The 23,005-nt window shown below is 39.3% G+C and overlaps 1 protein-coding gene across 1 annotated transcript in view; it reads right to left on the reverse strand.

The window, feature by feature from the left end:
• Window positions 1-23,005, reverse strand: part of tex264a (testis expressed 264, ER-phagy receptor a) — a 314,175-nt gene that overhangs the window by 188,926 nt on the left and 102,244 nt on the right. The window contains exon 2 of the mRNA XM_034166620.1: window positions 13,606-13,827. Coding sequence (XP_034022511.1) covers window positions 13,606-13,827 — 222 coding nt within the window. The remainder of the gene's footprint in view (window positions 1-13,605; window positions 13,828-23,005) is intronic.

The raw sequence follows: 23,005 nt of genomic DNA on the forward strand, positions 1-23,005 counted from the left end.
GAGGCGGAGAAGGGAGGGACGGAGGTTTGCGCACAATGTAAACACAAACTAAACTTAAACTGTAAATCCTTAAAAGGATCAAACAGACGTAACTTTAATTGTAAAGTTAGAGGTCTTTGGACCCGGAAACAGATTTATCACATGATGCGTTACGTCAGCGCATAACAACCAGATAGGAAATAACATAATTAACTTTTGAACCTCAATACTAGCCTTAAATAACTGCCATACAAGCCTTTAGGAATGCGTTCGTAGATTAAGCTGACCACACAAAACATGAAATATCTTGGGGTCATATGATCTGCAGTGAAATAGAAGTCAAAGTAAAAGAAAAGGATCACTATTATGTTTGTTTTATTTTCACATCAGTTTAACTTTGTTATGGGGTTGTACCTTAGCTTTAGAGTGGGGCAGCGGTGGTGACCAAGCAGTTGGTGAGGTTGTTTCCAAATCAGGTTTTTGGTTCAAGATGACCACTGCCAATTGTCCATGCCATGTGGAGTTGCATCAGGAATGGCATCCGGTGTAAAATATATGCCAACTAAACAAGCAGATCCATCTCTGATCTGCTGTGGTGACCCAGAGTGAAAAAAGATTTCAAAGATTTCATCCTTCAAATTCAAGGATTCAAGGATTCAAAGGAATTTTATTGTCATATGCTGAAGAACATGTTCCCTGCACAATGAAATGTGTCTACTGCATTTAACCCATCCTAATTGCCAGTAGGAGCAGAAATCGCCATTAGGGGAAATGGTACCAGAATTGTGGTGTGGTGAACCTGATGAGTGGGATTATTCCTTTATCTGTATCTAAGAGGAAAATAACTAAGATTATAAGAAAATACCATAATTTCAGATGACTATAAATAATGGCACAAGCATGAATGTAAGTAGTGGAAACACAGTTGGTTGAGAGACCTAATTTCTCACTGTCTGTAGATTGATTGACATACACACTTCATATGTGCAACAAACACAGAAACATGAAAACCTGTGTCACTGTACAGGTCAAGTGAGGACCCAAGTGTAGACAAAGACTGGAGAATGAAGGCTCACTCAAAGTAGACTTTTCACATGGCCATGCAACAATCACTGCAACAAACTGGTTTGCTAAAATGAAATCTATCACATCACCACAATCTAACTAACTACAACCCTTCTCCGAGTTATAAACGTCATAGCCACGTAAAACGTATACTATTTGTGTATATATATAAACCCTTTTAAGGTTTCTGCGGCCACAGTTATCTCAGCTGTTGCACACTCCAAGCAACTAAAAATTTGCATTAAGGCTGCTTATTTGCTCCCATAGATTGAAAAATGTCAGACAGTTCAAGCCTCACAGAATTTCACCATTTTGTTTGTGTTTTTTTTTTTGTTTGTTTTTTTTTCCCTAATATTGCTTTACAGAATTTTGTTTGGGGGATGTGTGATTTTGAAATGATTTCAAATTTATGTTGATAGCATGAAGATGATGAACACACAGCAGTTACAGTACGTTATGTATATATTTGACACTAAATGCTAATAAAAATTACGAAAAAAAGAATTTCACCATTTTGACAATTTGAGTGACAAATCACTCCAATTTGTTGACAAAGAAATGATACTTCATTTGATACGTCACCAAAGTTATAGCAAATAATTCCACATATTGCGTTTGACAGAATTAAGCCTTTTTTCTAGCAGATATAAACCCAGACTGTTCAGAATGCTGGCATCCATTATGGGACATTATTATGACGTGAAAGCGAGGCTAGGACCATGTGGTTTTGTTTATAGTCTGTTGCCAAAGGGAATTTCCCAGAAACCACATGGATCTGATAGACAACAACAAAGCAGATACCATTTTCACTTTTGGGCTTCAAAGCAACCGGAAAAAAAGAGAAACAACACAGGAAATTGACTATAAGGGGGGAGGGGGGAGAAGACAAGGATCACTATGTATGATAGATAATAGATGATGGATAATCTGGCACTCAACACCCAGAAGACCAAGGAGTTTGTCGACTTCAACCAAGCCCAAAGCAAAACACACTCCCCCATTCATATCAATAGAGCTTCAAGTTCCTTGGGGTCCACATCACAGAAAATCTCTCTTGGTATCTCAGTGACACCACCACGGTCAGAAAGGCGCATCAACATCCTACACTCTACACATTCTGATGAAAGCCCATCTATGTGACTCTATCAGCTCCTTCACCACTGATAAGAAAAGGTTGGCATCTTGGAGAGAACTGCAGCAACTAACACGCTTATATGACAAAGGGGATGTGAAAACTTAGACATTAGAGTAGTGAGTGCCATCTATGGGTGGAAGGTCACTAGTCTTTAACCTTGAATAATCTTAAATAAGGCTGCTCAGTCACAGATACAGCTGTTGAAAAATCCCTCCTGCTTCTTCCAAGGGTCTGATGACTTAACCACACATCTGCCGCTTCCATGCCGGGTCAGAGCAAAGAGCCTCCACATTCACACTCCTGCCCCTCTTTGTCGATCACCAAAAGACTTGTGGGTGTGCAGAGCAATGTAGAAAATATACATCCATGATCGATCTAGAGACACCTGTGCATGGGTTTGTTTAACAAGGGAATGTTGTTGCACGCCGACAAACACGCGGCCCTTGGCAGATATTTCACCTGGTCCGATGGTTGGGAAATCCCACACAATCAGGGTCTGAGGACCTACTGCAGCCTTCACAGCCACTGGGTCACAAGCCATCACCTCCTCTGCCTGATCTGCCATTGTTTCACCAGAACCCTGCTACCTGTCTAATGTTCAGAGTCCACGGGCCACACAAGGCCCCCACCATATGCCTCAACAGGCAATCCCCTACTTGAGCCGGTGCTCAGATGTCATGAAGCAGACAAGGCGTTGGATTTTGACACCTAGGTGGTCCCATACCAAAATAAGCATTGCATTTTTTCCCCCATATGAAGAACAAAGATATTCTTAACTACCGGGCTGAGGAAGTTCATCAATTGGACTGAACTGCCTGTTGTTTTTACACTGTAATTTTGGAAAATTTCATCAACTCTCAGAAACAGAAAAAGCTGCTAGTTTCCCCTAAATGCTGATATCGAGTAACGTTTCCCCAGTTCTGCTTACAGTAAGCTTGTGAGCAAAAACTATGTTTTGTCAGCACTGTTGGTTATTCCTCCCCCTCCTTCATAGAACAAAATTCTTCCATAAATGGAATGTGAGCAAGGATACAGTGCAAAACCACAAAATGCAGCCACATTCTGCAATAACAGAACAGCACAGATTGTACAAATGATATTCTAGCATTGTTTGAAAGACAACATTGACAACAGGTTTTTCATGGGCAAATATAAATGAAACAAAGGATGGAGAGCAATATGATGAATTAAGCTTGATACAGAAAAATGGATGACAAGATCTTCAACGTATATGCACAGTGGTTCACGTCGGCAAAACAATGTAGTCTGTGCTTCCTCCCCACAGTCCAAAAGCCAGCAAATTAGGTTCAGTGGTGACTCTAAATTACCTACAGGTGTGAACATGCACGTGCATGCACGTCTGTCTGTATTAGCACCATTGCATAGTCTTGCATACACTCCCTTTATGTCCATCACACTATTAGAGAAATGGCACTTGGCAGAGAAATGAGAAAGACATTCTCAAACAGATGGCATTACAACAGCAGTTGGCGAACAAATTCAACATTTTTCTTCATGTTTGTGATTTCTTGGTCATTGTGCTGATGTCTCATCTCAATCTGCAGAAGAAATGGTGATGAAAACATTCAACATGGGAAAAGAAGAAAAAAAGTGTTCAACTGACACCACCGTCAAACTACAATTCAGTCTATAAAATTGGTGCAAACGTCAGTGTTGCTGAGTTACAAATGCTGTCAGGTGCACCCACTCCTGCATCAGCATCAAAAAGAGAAGGGGCAGGCGTTATCAGGAATTTTGGCTATCTCATAGTTTGTCTTATGTGCATGCAAAAAACATTTTTACTAAATGCGATAATCCATTTATAATCCTCTATTCTTCGAAAATGTTCAATGTGTGCACAGAATATAAAATATGTTCCTGAATTACTGGGACCAATATGATCTGACCATTCAATACACAAGGCTGGCGCACCCATTAGAATGTTTTTTGTTTTTGTTTTTTTTTGGGGGGGGGGGTGCAAAGTGCCACACCACCCTTTTCAACGTATTATGCATATGTCACGGACATGAACGAGCAAAGCTCGTCAGCATGTCATTTATGTTCTTCAGACTATTTTGAGTAAATGCTTCAGGGGAGCATTAGCATGGCAAAAACTTTTAGCTGCTAGGGGGGCTCCTCATGGGATAAAAAAGCTTTTCATCCTACCATCCCTGGTTCTCAAGACCAGGCACCTAAGTGGCTCTACTCTCTCTTTTTTAAAGATATTTAGGTGTGCCTGAGTAAACACTAGTAGAGTTCCACCTTAGATTTGGAATGTATAATAGAAGATATACCTTACTGAATTTTCATATCAGTATGATACACGATATGACTATGATTTGACACAAAGTGTAGCAACAGTGAAAATTAAAGATTCTTAATCAAAAAGGTAATAATACCACACTCATGTTGCATTCATCATAAGGTTAGGATACAGTGCCTCCAAAAGTATTGTAACACTTGGAATTTCACACATTTTAATTTGTTTATGCCATTTTAAATACTAGAAACACAAAAAAATAAAGAATAAAAATTTCTAACATTACTACTGGACAGGAGGAACCTAGCAGTCAATGTGACTCACTGATTTGAAAATGCACTTCTTTTAAACAGACGTGTGGTGCCGTGACATGTCAATCATTTGTGTCCAATCAGATTTCAGGGGAGTCCAGTGAAACCCCGGCCTCCGCTCTAGCTCCACCCATGCCAGAAAGTGTTCAACATTTCCTGTTTCACTGTGACTGAAAAGTTGGCACTTCCTGTTTGAGTGTGAGCTTGCCACTGAGTTCCCGCGAAATTCCATGGGATCTCGTCTGTCATCCAGGAAGTGTTTGACAATTAAACATTTCCTGTTTTACTGTGGATTTGAAAATTGGCACTTCCTGTTTAGGACGCACTTTACCATGAGTGAGCTTCGCGACGCTGCGTGACGCTTCGTTCATATAAACTGGGATGGTCTATTACAGATTTTGCCTGCCAGAGTTAGTATGTAGTGACCTTGAGCCCTGCAATAGAACGGCAGCCTGTCCAAGGTGTACACTGCATCTTGCCCAATAAAGTAAATTAAAGTATAGCCCCAATCATCCACAGCCTGAGAGTATGCATTAAGAGATGGCTGTTCTTATGACTTTCAAATCAATGAGTGATTAATACTGACCTTAACATTATTTTCCAAAATGAAGTGACAATTTATTAGAATCAAATCAATATTTAAAATTTAGTAATTCCCTCTCCATCATTTCCAAAGGTTGTTCCAAATTGTCCCCGCTAATGAACACAGTTGTGTCATCGGCAAACAAAATACAATGCACAGACTTTGACACCAAACTTATATCATTAACGTACAACAAAAATAGCAATGGCCCAAGGACTGACCCTTGGGGTACCCCACATGTAATCCTCAATAATTCTGAATTCGTCCATCCAAAATGGACACACTGATACCTATTACATAAATAACCAATCCAGGGCTAATCCTCTAATGCCGTACTTCTGTAATTTGTCCAATAATAAAGTATGATCTATGGTATCAAATGCTTTCTGTAAATCAAAGAAAACCCCTACAGTGTATTGTCTCATCTCTACTGCATTTGTAACTTGTTCAACAAAATCAATTATGGCCAGAGAAGTGGTGTGACTTTTTCTAAAACCATACTGCTGTTCATTAAGTATATGATGTTTGGATATAAAATCATTCAACCTTTTTACAAATATTTTTTTCCAGGATTTTATAAAACTGTGACAACAAAGAAATCGGCCTATAGTTTGAAAAGACATGCTTGTCACCAGATTTAAACAAAGGTATCACCTTAGCTATTTTCATTTTAGAAGGGAATTTCCCAGTCATTAGTGACAGATTGCAAATATAAGTTAAAGGTTTAATAATACAATGAATAATATTTTTAACCCTCTGGGGTCCGAGGGCATTTTTTGGACAATTCACTCGCCTGGCATAAATGTTTTATTATTGCTGTTAACAGCTCTCCCTGCATCCCACAATCAAGTTTTATGTCTTTTTTCAACCTGTGCTTTCAGAATATATATGTTTTTGTTGTTGATGTTTTGAATAAATGTGTGTGGAAAATTATTTTTTGCTTTATAAGTGTAATAAAGGTTTACAATCAATGCGTTTTGTTGTCATTTGATATGGTAAACAGTGCTTTACACAGAGAAAGCAAGAGTTATCCAGTAACATTCACATGCAAACTAGTGGAGCAATCCTGATAGTTACACACGCTTTCTTTGAGCATGTGAGATTGTCATCAGAGGCTCTCCATCTGCTCCGTGTGCTTCACTGATCGCTGTGCGTAATGGCTCAGGGCACACTGAGCAGTGGTGTCAAAAGTACACACATTTGTTACTTAAGTAGAAGTATAGATACTGCAGTTTAAAAACACTCTGGTAAAAGTTGAAGCATCAACTTGACCTCTTTACTCAAGTAAAAGTGAAAAAGTATGTGCTCCAAAACCTACTTAAAGTATAAAAGTATAAAGTAACCTTTAAAAAAAAAAAGGTAGATGCCACTATATGAATTGAAAGCTTAATTTAAAAACTGATTCATTCTACATGTGGCCCAAGACCCAAAACCCAAAATTACCCCCCAACACCACCTGCACGAAAATGTTTCAATTCTAGAAGCTCTGAAATGCAATCTGGGACTATTCCAGACAATAAACTGCAGTGAGTGTAACATCCATTTAGTGAAGGGGGAAAAAAAAAACAAAAAAACAAAACTTTCCTTATTCAGATTCATTCCAGTAGTATTCTGCTCTTACTAGGATGTAGCAGTTTTCTAGTTTGGCAGATAGTTCTGGAGAAAATCACTGAAGAAATTAACACAATGAAAATATGGTTTGACCGAAACAAACTCATTAAATAAGACAGGGAGGAAGTGGAGGTGTAAGAGTCACTAGGTGTTCACAGGTAACACTTATTTATTTATGTATGTATTTATTTACGTATGTTCATTGTTAGTTGCTTTTATATTTTCTGTTGTGTTTCTATTCAGGTTCTTTTTGCCTGTTTCTCTAGAATTGTATATAATAATCATTAGATTATTAATATATAAACAAAAATAAATTTAAGAAATATTACAATTTGAAAACAAATGTACTCGAACGTGATGACAGCTGCACCTGCTTAATGCTAAGTTTTAACATTGAAAATGCCATAGACATGCTAACGCGTTAGCATCGCTCCCGTTTTTAAGTTATAAAATACATCCATCAACGGTTTCAGAAGACCATAACAGGTCAGTTTAACATAGAAAAGGTAAATAATACTCACAGAAGTATGCTCTTTAGGGTTTTAGCGGGGGAAAATTAAGCGAAAGAAAGAAAGAATAAACGAAGCAATGGTCGAAGCATTGCTTCAATCTGCGAACCACTGCTTCGATTGGTTCACGGTTCAAAGCAAAGCCATGCTGCAGAAAAGTTGATTACAGGCTCACATGACGTGAAATATATATAAACATTAAACTGAAGCCAAAAGTAACGAGGCTGTTTGTTTTAAAAATGTAAGGAATAGAAAGTACAGATACTTGTGTGAAAATGTAATGAGTAGAAGTCAGAAGTAGGCAGAAAAATAAGTAATGGAGTAAAGTATAAATACCTAAAAAGTGTACTTAAGTACAGTAACGAAGTATTTGTACTTCGTTACTTGACACCTCTGACACTGAGTATGTAGTAAAAGTATGTACTCACTGGAGCACCCAGGGGGCTATTCAAATGGGCCAACTAGTAACACATCACTCCTGAAAACAATCTTTGGATTTTCACGTGAGGTGAATCTGCCCTACGATTGGATTTTGGAAAACCATGTGACGGTGAACCAATTGCAGTTGGACACTCACATTGCGCACGTCATCACACAGCTTCTATGAGGAGTACAAAGATGGCCGATGGCAGCTCGAAAGTCCGCGGCGTTAACTTTTCAGCAAAAAAAAAAAAAAAAGTATGTTTCTATCTCATGTCATTAAAAAGTTATTTCTAATTTAGTAAAGCTTGGTCTTAGCCGTTGTATACGACGGCGTCGGCCCCAAAGGGTTAATCAAAAACATACTAACGTTATCACAGTCAGTTGATTTTTTTCCCCTTTAATCTATGAACAATGTTGATAATTTTGTTTTCATCTACTTCTCTAATATATATTGAATCCAGAATAGTATTAATGTGCTGTTATCCATAGAATGCATTTTACAAAATACAATTGAATTTGATAAAATTTTTTTACCCACGTTAACAAAATAATTATTGAAATGATATGCAATAACTTTATTGTTTTTCACAGTTTTATCAGAATCTGTATAAAAATAAGATGGATAATCTTTTACTGTTCTTCTCTTGTTAATGGTTTCATTTAATATCTTCCAGGTCCCTGTAATTTTGGTTTTATTTTTTACCAATAAGTCATAATACTGCTTCTTACATGACTGCATGATGTTCAATAATTTATTTCTGCATATCTTATATTTACTTTCAGCCTCCTTAGTTCTAAATTTTGTAAACTGCTTGTACAAAAGATTTTTCTTTTTGCATGCATTCTGGAGTCCCTTTGTAACCCAAGGTTTGTCAGTTTCTTTGCGTGTTTTCACTTTTTGGCACCAGCGGACAGTGTTTATGGTACAAATTAGAAATAATGGTAATAAAAGATTCATATGATTTGTCGATGTCATCATTATAAATATCACACCAATCATGGTGCATTAAGGCCCTTCTAAGATTCTCAAGGGTAACTTCAGTACTCTCTAAGGTGTGCTCCTCTACTCGCTGTCTCTGTCTGATGGAGCAGGTGGACTGAGACAATTTACATAAATACGGGGGGGGGAGGTTTCCAAAACACAAACTTAGTGTTACTAATACATTGTAAATAAAATAAAAGTCTGATTGCAGCTAACCAAAAAGTTAGCTTTGATAACCACTAATCAGCTAACTGAAAAGTTATCCTTTATAATGCTAAACCGATACACCATCAAAAAAATATCGGAAGCTACAACTAACCCGATAACTTTCATATGGTCTCCGCTGCACTCTCAGCTACTAACAATCTGATAGTGAGTTTAAGCACCGCCAACACTTCTGATATAATCAAAGGCGATCACAAACCCAAACACAGCCAATGAGTCAGCGCTTCTGTCTCTGTGTGCACTGCCCACTGCTGTAGGCTAAAGGGAAGCGTCATTTACCTTGACAGCATATAGTGGTCCAGCCGTGAGGCAGACATCTTGAAAAGGAAAGCAGGTTTGACTTATGGTTTTGATTTATAAATCAAATTAATCCGGATAGAATAATGGATTTTTCTTAATGTCAGACGGATTTGTCTTAATGTCAACTCTTAAAATGTACAAAGTGAAAATGTAACACATATCTGTTAATTTTAAAATAATGCACAAATTCTGAAGATTTGAACATTAACACACAGATGCCCAAAGGGATTATGGGTAAACTGAGCATACTGATTGGTTGACTAATTTATTCTATGTAAAAACCAACACAAGTGAATCAATGTAACCTGTGTGGTGGTGTTTACAAATAAATGTGCTTTTATAAAATATGTCGTTTTTTTCATTTGTTAAAAAAAAGGCATTTGCAAAACCAAAAAGTCTGTTAAGTTGTGATTCAGGTCGACAATTGTATGACATAACCAGGAGCCAGTAGATTGCAGTGATCTATGCATTTTGACCCCAGATATAGAATCACTGTCCTTATTCTTCCCTTTTCGGTGACCCTAATCGGCAGTGATATTTATGTTGCATGATCCACCACCTTTGCAACTGAGAGTCGCCTGGAAAGAGCTTACAGATGCATGAGGTCATTGATTAAAGGTGTTTGGGGATGCAGACTCCTTTGTAGAAGAACGAAAGAGCATTATTCAGCAGGCCTGAGTACTGTGAAGCCCAACAACTGGAAAAGTCCAAGGGGATATACACATATCCACTGACTGCAGCAAGTAGTCCGTTAAAAAACATCCAACTGAGACCTGTCAGAGATTGTCTGCTGATGACACAGCCTATCTTTAGAATGGCTGTGATATCCTGGCAAGAATGAAAGATGTGTTTGAGGGAGCCCAATCTCCTCTACCGTCCTGTGGTCACAGATGAAATACAACACATTAGAAGGCAACGCATTAAAGTTCTTTTGGCACAGTGGCATGAAACCACCTTGACATATTCCAGCATCCTGCTTATTCATTAACCATGAACAGGAAAAACTGAAGCACCAAAGTTTATCAAAAGTTAAAAAGACAAAAGGTTCAGGAAACATCAGAGGAATACAGGTTAAATTCAGCATTTTTATGGGAATTCCTGATATTTAATGGTCACAAACCTGGGGGGTGGGGAGAACAAGGTCATCCCACCCCCAAATAGATACATGAGATAAATATAGATTCTTGTGAGACATAATCCTACGTAAAGACAGAATATTAAATTAGCAGATCAAGGAACCTGCATGCATTCTCACACATGCACATAAGGAGCATTATTCATGCAGTGGGACACTCCTAAACAAATCCATGTGCGCAAATGTCATCTGTAAATGTCAATAGCTTTCTGAGGCCTATCCTGAGGACATGGAGCCCGACATATGGACCGCAGGCATACTTCCATTTCCTACTAGTTCATCTTTTTGAAACCTGTTTTTAAGGACCTCATCAGTTTAGTGAGTGAAGGTCTTTTGATGTGGGAAGCAGAAACAAGTTACCAATATGAAATACAAGAGGGGGGCAGCAACAACTGTTTTTCTCTACATACACATCATCTATGAACTAGTTATGAACGCTCTGAAACACACAGAACACTGTTTCTGTGTAGGCTCTCAGTTGTCCAGGTGGTTTCCATAGTAGAGAAGCTTGAATCTTCGACTGGACTGGGTTGTTTGACGCGAGGACGTTTCCTTCAATTCGCAGAAGCTTCCTCAGCTAAAATTCTTGTTCTGGAAGTCTGACTTCTGTCTGACTCTTGTAGAGAAGAATGAAACAGAAGCCAACAAAAGCTGAAGTTTTAAACCTAACCAGACCCCTCCTACTGAGAGGCAGACTGCTATAGACTAGTGACTAAACAATAGCTCTAATTAGCAACTACTCTGCTGTAGTTAGCACACCTAACGGCAGGACAGCTGTCCCTCTAATGATGGGATGACCCATGTGTCATCAGGTTCAGATATGTTGACGACACATGGGTCAAAATCAAGCAACAGCAAGTTGAGGACTTTACAGAACACATTAACTCGGTGGACGCCAATATCAAGTTCACACGTGAGGATGCCAGAAACAACCATTTAGCCTTCCTGGACTGTGATGTTACGATTGGAGAGAACAGGCAGCTCCAGACAGGGGTTTACAGAAAACCAACTCACACTGACCAATATCTGCTCTTCGGCTCAAACCACCCCCTTGAACACAAGCTCGGGGTGATCAGGACCCTTCAACACAGAGCCCTACAGGTGCCCACAACTGCAGAGGGAAGGGCTAAAGAACAACAACGTGTTCCTTAAAGCCCTCACAGTATGTGGGTACCCACAATGGTCCCTGGACAAAGTGCAGAAGTCCCAGAGAACAAAGAGACTAGATAGACAGGAGACGGAGACAAGAAGAAGAGGAGTGTCTCTCCCTTATTTAGCAGGAGTAAGGGAAAAACTACAGAGGATCTTCAGACAGCACAAAATCCCAGTTTACGTTAGACCGGTTAACACCTTGAGACAGAAATTAGTTCACCCTAAGGACATGATCCCTAGTTACAAACAGAGCAATGTAGTGTATTCTATCAGATGTCAGGAAAACTGTAACGAACACTACATAGGTGAAACGAAGCAACCTTTACACAAAAGGTTATACCAGCACCGCAGAGAGGGCGCCAGTGGACCTCAGTCTGCAGTTCACCTCCACCTTAAAGACACTAACCACACGTTTGAGGACAAGGAAGTTAAAATATTAGCCAGAGAGAAGAAATGGTTTGAGAGAGGGGTCAAGGACGCATTCTTTGTGAAACGTTTGAAACCCAGCCTTAACTGGGGAGGGGGTCTGAGACACACTTTATCCCCTGTTTACAATGGGGTACTCAGGTCAAAGGAGTTTCAGTCTTTTGTTCATGGTAATGAGTCATTCACGTTATCAAGGGAGCCATCAGAAAGGCATCCATCCCATCATTATAGGGACAGCTGTCCTGAAGTTAGGTGTGCTAACTACAGCACAATAGTTGCTAATTAGAGCTATTGTTTAGTCACTAGCCTATAGCAGTCTGCCTCTCAGTAGGAGGGGTCTGGATAGGTTTAAAACTCCAGCTTTTGTTGGCTTCTGTTTTATTCTTCTCTACAAGAGTCAGACAGAAGTCAGACTTCCAGAGCAAGAATTTTAGCTGAGGAAGCTTCTGTGATTTGAAGCGAAACGTCCTCGCGTCAAACAACCCAGTCCAGTCGAAGATTCAAGCTTCTCTACATAGAACACTGAAGATTTTGTCACACATTGATGGATTGAGTAAACTGATTAGTCATGGATTTAAATAATTTGTCCGGTGGCAAATATAATTTAACCCGTCAATCTCTGGTGGATTTTGAGCTCTAATGGACGGATGATGTTACGCTTCCACTGGTAACACAAAGAACCACATTCAGCAGAATGATTTTCCCGGTTTCAAGACACATATGCGCACTGGGGAGGAGATCAATTTGAGCGTGATTCATTGAGGTCTGAATGCAAATATGACTTGAATCCGGCTCAATCTGGGATCATGATGTCATACTTCTTCACTACATCCATGCACTGACAGCATCTTCTCCGCTGTGCCAGGGTTCAGTGCAGCCGCAAACAACCTTCTTTCTCTGCAGCACTTTCTCACCAAGAGAATTCACAGAGTGCACTCTGATGTCCAGAAAAAAAAAATGCACACAGCCACGCTGTCTTTTTCTTGAGTCTGACCTTGTCTAAATGAACAGCCGCGCTGTGCTGTGAACTATCCTCTCTCCCCTCATGCTGACTTCACACCCTGAGTCAGAGCTTTGGCCAATCAGAAGCTCTAACTGAAGTTTCACACAGCCACAGGATATGAACGCAGAAGTAACAAACAAAAATCATAAAAGTAACAAGTAGATGACAAAATGGCAAACAAATTTGCAACCGCTCAACATTTTGAGCATGCACAAAACTTTCTGATGGACTCGTCATACATCAGCTGACAAGGAACACTTTTAACGAATTAAAAAAGGACTTGTACAGAACAAAAACTAACACAAACGGTTATCCAAAATTCACATCAGTTCCTCATATGCTTCCTTAACCCTATTCAGGACTTTTGGGGTCCACTGGACCCCATGGCAATTGCTTTCTCCATATTGTGCTCACTAAAGTCCTGAATAGGGTTAATCAGATTACATGTGGCTAGAATAAGTCTGGAATGACATGCAACTCCACTGGTTTCTGCATCATGTCCATACCTCAATGTAGGCGGCTAGCTTGGGGTAGACTCTGAAAGGTCCTATTATGTAGGACAACTGGGTTCTGCAAGGGAAGCTGGTGGTGACAGCGTGGCTCACTTCTGGCAGAGAAAACACCTTGAAGCCAAATTTCTCATACAGCTTCTGCAGTTCTTCATCTGGCTTCTCTTCTCCCTCACACAGGACACTGCCCACCACGTAGCGACACTTATTGGAGGGCCTCTGCCGGGAGACAGAAATGCAAATCAAAAAGTAAGTAAATGATGCACTGTCAAAACCTGTTCTCCTAAAACCTACTACCAAGTAGGCCAGTATAACTTTCATTCATTTTTCTTGAATTCTGAAAGGTTTCTATCTACATATTGATATCTAAAGACCTAGATACAGACAGACAGAAACAGACACACACAGACCATAAACGCTTCCAGCTGTTTCAACAGCACCGCCAGTAATCACTTAATGAAAACGCTTTTACAACCACCCACAAAAACAAGAATGATACCTATAATTGAGGCCATAGGCTTACATGTAACCTGGCTAAAAACCTTCATATTCAATTTTCTCCAACGCCACACAGTTCATGACACTAAACAATTACTGTGTTTAGTTAGCGTATCTACTTTATTTCTATGAGATTTATATCAGTGGGTCAAAACTTTACATTTTGTTAGTATTATGGTGTTGCCTTATAATTGCTTAAGTTGAAACTTATGGTTAGGATAGCATTCAACAAACTTCTCACAAATGTTTGCTGGAATTTTGGGCCATTCTTCTTAACAGAACTGGGGTCATATTAGTTAAAATTAGATATGCAAATTAAAGTGTGATTCATAGTTAACCTAACTATATTTAGTTGTGTGTGTGTGTGTGTGTGTGTGTGTGTGTGTGTGTGTGTGTGTGTGTGTGTGTGTGTGTGTGTGTGTGTGTGTGTGTGTGTGTGTGTGTGTGTGTGTGTGTGTGTGTGTGTGTGTGTGAAAAGGAGATCTGTGCATAATATACATCATTGTAATGCATATTTTAGCATTATGGATTAGTGGTTATAATTAAAGCTGTATTGCCTTTAAAATTTCTCAAAACTGACCAAATTTAGTTTCAACTGAAATCTAATCCAAGTAGGTTTATGTTTGTAATGTGTTGCAAAATTACAACTCATTTGCAACATGAAAATTCAGTAAGGTATATCTTATATATTATATTCCAATTCTAAGGTGGAACTATGCTAATATATAAAGGTATATCTAAATATCTAAAAAAGGAAGAGTAAAATAGGAGAGTAGAAAAGAGTAGAGTAGAGCCACTTAGGTGCCTGGTCTTGAGAACCAGGGATGTTTACCTGGGAGGAAATTCCTTCTTACGGCTTCATGCGCAATAACTACAGGAGGAATCGAGAGTGTGCATGAGTGACTTTTGAGATTACTTGTGACCTGACCAACCTGGTTGATACCCATTCCCAGGTGTGCACGCCAACATCCATAAGATGGCTTGTAAATCATTTCAGGGGTGTTACCTGGTTTCAAAAACAGCATTTTTAGATTTAGAAGAGTTTATTTCTTGCTAAACTTCACAAAATACCATGTCTGCGCATCTGAGAGCCCAGGGTCGTGCATAAGCCCACCCCCTTTTTTTGAAGAAAGCTGGTTAAACTCCCACCCAAGATTAATTATTCTTTTTAAATTAAAGTTTATTAAGTACCCACCTAACATAAATTAATTCTGTGACACCCAGCACATTGTAAAAAGCAAAAAATAATGAATTTTCATGATGTTTTTCTCCTCTTCCATGTCGGACTTATGATGTCATCCATTTGCACTGTGTTATTGTTGTTAAACTCTTGTGCAAGAAACAGGAAGTGTTATGAGAGAATGTGGCTAGCTTTGTAGAAGCCTCAGTCACATGGTGAAGGAGTTACTCTGTGTACATTTTTGTCTGACAAAAGTTCTTTTTCCATCCAGCAAAATGAAAATGCTTCCAGTGGATTGTTTGCTGTTGTGACGCTCTTCCAAACTTTACACGGTTGTATACGTTTCTTTTATTTCTGTTTAGCACTCTTCTGGTTGTTAAGTGTATCTACTCTGAATCTTATTTAACTACCGTCCTGTTGTGAATCACTAGCGGTTAGCATTCGCTAGCGATTAGCATTCTCTAGCAATTAGCATTCGCTAGCAATTAGCATTTGTTAGCAGTTACCTTTTTGCTAGCTAGGTCGATTCCACACACACCCCACCGTTACTTTTATAGCTTTTTCTTTTTACCCGATTAAAACTTCTGTTAGTTTTTCAGTGTAACTGCTGTGAATTTTAGGTCATTATTTTACTCCTGTGTAAATCTTAGGGGTGGATAGCATTTTCGCAAGCGGTTAGCTTGTGTTAGCTAGTTAAACCCCGCCCCTGTTTAATATTTCTGTTAGTTTTTTACTGTAATTGTTGTGAATTTTGGCTTAGTACTTTACTCTTGTGTTAATCTTAGGAGTGGTTTACTTGTAGGAGTTTTTTTTACTGTTCCTCAAGTGTAATACTTCTGCTAGTTTTTCAGTGTAACTGCTGTGAATTTTAATTCATTTATTTACATCTGTATGAATCCTGTGTGAGCCTCAGGAGTGGTTAGCTTATTCATTATTGGTTAGCTTATGCTTGCTTGGCTATTCTATTAAATTTCGTGGTGCACAAAGTACACTACTTTACACCCTATGTAAATCCTGTGTGATGTTGGAAGATAGGGTGGCTCTCGTAGAGAGCCGTGTCCGTAAGTTAGAACAGCTTCTTAGCTCAGTGGAGTTAGATTTTACGGGCACTCCAGATGAGGTTAGTGTTGGGCTGGCTAGCATGCCCATTAGCATCAGCCTAGAAACGCCGGCTGTGGAGGACGGCTTTCGGACTGTGGCTAGTACCCCAATCACACTCGCCACTGCGAACTGTGAATCGGTTCTTCCCCTTGGATTTGTCTGTTAATTCTCTGAGCCCAGGAGTGACTTCCACTCCTGTCTCCAGGCCGAAACGCCAGACTTTAGTGATAGGGAATTCTGTCACCCGCAAAGTCAGGTTACAGATGCCGGCTGACGTTAATGTATTCCTGGGGCCACAGCTCCTGACACTGCATCCCATCTTAGGGTGCTGACGCTGCCGAAGGGATGACAGACGAAGGAACACGACACAAGATATAGTCACATAGTTATTCATGTTGGCACCAATGATGTCAGGATGAAGCACTCAGAGGTCACAAAAATGGACATAGAGAGGACTTGTGACCTTGCCAGAAAGATGTGTCGGCATCGATTAATAGTCTCTAGGCCCTCCCCTCCCGGGGCACTGATGAGGTGTTTAGCAGGCTGACATTGTTAAATAGGTGGCTGGCGCAATTTTGTAGACAGCAAGGTTTTACGTTTATTGATAACTGGCCTTCGTTCTGGGGCTGCCGTGGCTTGCTGATGCCGGACGGCCTCCACCCTACTGGGGAAGACGCCGCCAACTTGTCTGCGAACATAGATAGAGCTCTACATGGAGGGTAATATTAGGAATTTACAGCAGGCCACAGAGCAGGTGATTAGAGACCCTGCAAGGCTTATGACAAATGTGGGTGTGGAATCCATTAGCTTAGCGGGGAAATTAGTGCAGAAAATCCACAATGGTGATAGTGCAGTTTATCTGCCAGGGAGGGAAATTCAACAAGTTGAGACTGTGGCCTGCTTCCGTACACGTGTCCATAAAAATCATAGAGGGATATGCTTTGCAAACTTAATACCCATTACTACATTGGATGATGTTGAAATTGAGGATGGCCCAATGGTTGTTCCAGCAATATCAAAGATTTTGTGTCTGCTACATACAACACACGTGGAATGTCACAAACCTAAACCTACTTCTAGGCATCTTATATATGGTACACTAGAACCACCCCTAAGAGATCACTGTCCTCAAAATCATTGTTGATTAATGATCTAATTATTAATCATCACTTAGATATGATTGAGTTATGTGAAACCTGGCTTAAACCTCCAGCTGTCCTCCCCTTAAATGAGGCCTACCCACCAGCATATACAGTGAGGAAAATAAGTATCTGAACACCTTGCGATTTTGCAAGTTCTCCCACTTAGAAATCATGGAGGGTTCTGAAATTTTCATCTTAGGTGCATGTCCACTGTGAGAGACATAATCTAAATAAATAAATAAATCAATAAATAAAATCCGGAAATCACAATGTATGATTTTTTTTTTAATAATTTATTTGTATGTTACTGCTGCAAATAAGTATTTCAACACCTGTGAAAATCAATATTAATATTTGGTACAGTAGCCTTTGTTTGCAATTACAGAGGTCAAACATTTTCAGTAGTTTTTCACGAGGTTTGCACACACTACAGCAGGGATTTTGGCCCATTCCTCCACACAGATCTTCTCTAGATCAGCCAGGTTACTGGGCTGTCGCTGAGAAACACAGATTTTGAGCTCCCACAAAGATTTTCTATTGGGTTTAGGTCTGGAGACTGGCTAGGCCACTCCAGAACCTTGATATGCTTCTTACGGATCCACTTCTTGGTTATCCTGGCTGCGTGCTTCGGGTCATTGTCATGTTGGAAGATCCATCCACGACCCATCTTCAATGCTCTAACTGAGGGAAGGAGATTGTTCCCTAAAATATCACAATACGTGGCTCCGGTCATCCTCTCCTTAATACAGTGCAGTCGTCCTGTCCCATGTGCAGAAAAACACCTCCAAAGCATGATGCTTCTACCCAAATGCTTCACAGTAGGGACGGTGTTTTTGGGATGGTACGCAGCATTCTTCTTCCTCCAAAAGTGGAATTAAGACCAAAAAGTTCTATTTTTGTCTCATCTGACCACATAACTTTCTCCCATGACTCCTCTGGATCATCCAAATGGTCATGGTCAAACTTAAGACGTGTCTGGACGTGTGCTGGTTTAAGCAGGGGAACTTTCCGTGCCATGCATGATTTTAACCCATGACGTCTTAGTGTATTACTCACAGTAACCTTGGAAACGGTGCCAGCTCTCTTCAGGTCATTGACCAGTTCCTCCCGTGCAATTCTGGGCTGATTCCTCACCTTTCTTAGGATCACCGATATGCCACGAGGTGGGAACTTGCATGGAGCCCCAGTCTGAGGGAGATTGATAGTCATATTTAGCTTCTTCCATTTTCTAATAATTGCTCCAACAGTTGATCTTTTTTCACCAATCTGCTTGCCAATTGCCTCGTAGCCCTTTCCAGCCTTGTGGAGGTCTACAATTTTGTCTCTGATGTCTTTGGACAGCTCTTTGGTCTTAGCCATGTTAGTAGTTGGAGTCTTACTGATTGTGTGGGGTGGACAGGTGCCTTTATGCAGCTAACGACCTCAAATAGGTGCTTCTAATTTGGAATAATAAGTGGAGTGGAGGTGGACTTTTTAGAAGCGGACTAACTGGTCTTTGAGGGCCAGAATTTCTGTTGATGGCAGGTGTTGAAATACTTATTTGCAGCAGTAACATACAAGTAAATTATTTAAAAAAAAAATCTTTTTTTTTTTTTTTATTATGTCTCTCACAGTGGACATGCACCTAAGATGAAAATTTCAGACCCCTCCATGATTTCTAAGTGGGAGAACTTGCAAAATCGCAGGGTGTTCAAATATTTATTTTCCTCACTGTACATATGAGGCACTTTTCTCCTTCCCAAAAGTAGCACTACTCTGCACTACTCGGCTCGACTCTACTCATTTTTTTTTTGCTTTTCCATTAGGGATAGTACCTGGTACCGCATCCTTTTTTTAGTACCTGCTCAGGAGCAGTTCCAAGCGAGCCGAGCCAATACTAAAATGTGACGTCAACAGGCTGCCGGCCATGGATTGGTCAGAGAATGTTGTCACTGGACGAGTCACGAGCACGCCGTCCGAGACGAGAATCAAAGCCACCATTTTTAAATACTCACAGCTGTGTTACAGAAACTGGGTTTTTCCTTTTGTTTCAGGGCACGTTTTTTTTTTTTTACTCGTGCTGGTACGTGGATGAGTTGCAGACATTTGTGTTTGATGGCGGAGGAGAGAATACAGAGAGGTGGATGAAGCAATCAGAAATGAGAAAATCTCCCAGCCTTTAGCCGCTCATGGGTACCGGACATTACAGCAACACAGAGAAGGACCGTAAGGGCTGGAAACGGTTCAACCAAAGGAACGCTGTTTCCGGACACCGATCGGCAATCACTGGGAGGCAGGATGACCGCGACTCATCCACGGCTCTGTTGGAAGCAACGGATAGTAAGTGTTTTTCTGACTTTGTCTGTAGTCTACTTGAAAGCACCGTTTAACGTTACTTATCCCAATGGTGGGAAGCACACTTTAACAAAGATTTTGAGTCTAAACCTGTGTTAAAGTAACATCGTTGTCTCATGTATTCAGACACAGTGAGCTAGCTGACTGCTAACTAGCGAGCTAGCTAACTCCGTGCTCCGCTTTAAAGTATTAGCTTCTGACAGAAAAACACCTAAAGTCAGCATGACAACAAACGTTTACATCTAACTTAGTGCCATTACTGTAATTTTTTTCTTTTTTTTTCATATATCGCGATTTTTGTTTTTGCTGAAGAATCCAGATCCATAAGTGAGGAGGGTTCAACCAGCTACGTCCAGCACCACACAGCAACGTGTCATCACTGGTAACAATGTCTCACATCATGTAGCTTTTCGCTCCAAAATGTGTATTCCCAAATACGGTAATATATATATATATATATATATATATATATATATATATATATATATATATATATATATATATACATACATACATACACACACACATACACACACACGGTGACATCCCCCCCCCCAAAAAAAGAAAGCCATATTGTAAAAAATCTCACTAAGGTGGGATTCATTTATCTTACTTGCTTTGCATAAAAGTCATGTTCTTTCAAATTATGCTCCAAATGGTCTGATTTGTTGGCGCATAATTTTGAAAAAACAATGCAAAGTGACCCAGATAACTGAAACTCTGGATTGAAATTTTTTTTTGGGGGGGGGGGATTTATTACCATTCTTGTTTGTTTGGTGGGGGGGGGGGGGGGGGGGAATCACTCTGTATGTAAGTGTATATATAATTTTTTAAAACTTGCTTTTGTTAATCACTTCCCATTTCTACCTTCATTATTGTCCAGGCAAGAGAAAAAGGAGCCCGTTCCAGCAGGAGACTCTGTCCATCCAGCGATGTTGAGGTTGAAGCTGAACTGGGTTCAGTGTGATCGACACATCCGACTGATCCTCGAAGAAGCAACTGGACGAACTTATCCACCCCAGGACTATAGACACATGGAACTTTTGTATGTTTTGCACAGATTTTTTTTATTTTTTTTTTGGTATTTGCTCTTCTTTTAGTTGCAGTAAACATTTTGACTTATGTGATTGTATCATAATTTGTCATTTCTGGCTGAGTCAGCAGTAAAAAACATTTTATCATTGACGTTTTGGTACAATGATGGTTCATTTCTAAGAATTTTAATTTGGGATTTGCTACTCCAAAAGACACTGCACACAACACCTGGCTAAATCTTTACAAAGATGCTGAAATAATCATGTCTAAACTGAGATTTTAGCAAATGGTATTTAACATGAAAAGGTTTAGTCACTTCAGTGATAGCACCATTACATCAAGAAATTCTGGCTATACGTGGTTTGGGGTTTGATGCAATGTAACATTATACCACAAACTATTGTACTGTGGTGTATAATTATGCTGGATGACTTATACCAAACCAGAAGTAATTAATTCAGATATTTTGAACAACCAGTTTTAATGTCTGTTTTCTTCCATTTACATTTATGACCCCATTAAATGTAAAACTTATTTTACTACTGGATTTTGCTTTAACAGCTTTTCAAACTGTTAGCATTTAATTTAAATCAGTAAACCTTGGTAACTTTTACAAATCAAATTGATGTTACACAAAAGTGGACACATTTTAGCAAAAAATACAAAAGTTTATTCAAAATTCACAGTGAAACATAACGGGTGTATAACGTGTAGGCAAATGATGACAAAGGTGTCCCATTCTGTGGCGTGAACTTTTGGAGTGGTGTCTCTGAGAAAACCATCTGAAACACACACATACAGCATACATATTTTAATTAGTGCTGTCAGGTTATTAAAATAAAATAATGTAATTGATTACAGGGTTTGTGATTAGTTAATCAAAATTAATAATTTATTTGCAGGTATATTAAAAACAATTGTGTGTTTGGGGCATTTAATAATCTGGTAAAAAAAAAAAAAGGATCTGGATTATTTCTGTTACACATCAAGCAGGTATTAAACAAGCTGTAAATTTATCTTAAATTGGGAGAACTGTCTAACTGTAATTTGGATGGGTTAAATGCAGACAAATTTCATTGTATGTATGTGTACAATTACAATAAAAGGCTACATTATAAAGAATGCCTAAAACAGAATTGTGGGAGTTTGGAAGCTGATTCTTTCTGCGCAATATGATGCCTTTAATAATTATCTTATAAGATTTCATATTTAAATTTCTCCATTGAACATTAAAATCTGGATGAAAAACATTTTTAATGGGTTTTAAGCCTGTTCGAGTTCAGTGACGACATTAACGGTCATTAAAACACAATTAACATTTTGTGCATGAACGTCAGTAAACGCACAAACTCCCACATTTAAGATTTAACAATAAGTTATCAAAGCAAGTTACTTTAGTATAAAAAGTATTGACATTCAACACATTTATTGCTCTCAGAAACACGTCTTCATTTACAGACCAAGTCACTGACGTCAAATCAAAACGGAACAAAGTGTGACTGAAAGTGTGATAGGTACTGTAATTAATTAATCTAAATTAACGCTTTATTTTGATAACCACAATTTTAATACTTAATATCGACAGTGTGCAGTTATTACTTATTTACGAGCTAACGAATAGCTTAGTCATGCTTTGTCTCTTCGTCTCTAGCAGCTCGTATCTTCTCGTCTTCATATTGTTGTAGGAATTCCAAAAGTGTTCTGTACTTTTCAAGCGAGTTTCGTCTCGTCGCCATGACTGAGGTATTACCTAGATTTACAGAATTTGAGAGTATCTCTCTAGGCATGCTGACAAAACTTGTAATGTCAACAAAAAAGCACAACCTGTTTATTTGATCCTATACCAACAAAACTGTTTAAGGACCTGTGGCCCACTCTTGGGCCGACTTTGCTGAAAATGATTCATCTTTCTTTAACTTCTGGATCTGTTCTTAAATGTTTCAAATCTGCAGTGATTAAACCATTACTTAAGAAACCTAATCTTGACCCTAGTGTATTGAAAAACTATCGGCCGATATCAAATCTATCATTTTGCTCTAAAATTCTGGAAAAAAGTGGTGTCATGGTAGCTCGTGGACTATCTTACTGAGAATAATCTCTTTGAGCC

This window comes from Thalassophryne amazonica, chromosome 3, assembly GCF_902500255.1.
Source record: "Thalassophryne amazonica chromosome 3, fThaAma1.1, whole genome shotgun sequence".
In the NCBI taxonomy this organism is placed as follows: domain Eukaryota; kingdom Metazoa; phylum Chordata; class Actinopteri; order Batrachoidiformes; family Batrachoididae; genus Thalassophryne; species Thalassophryne amazonica.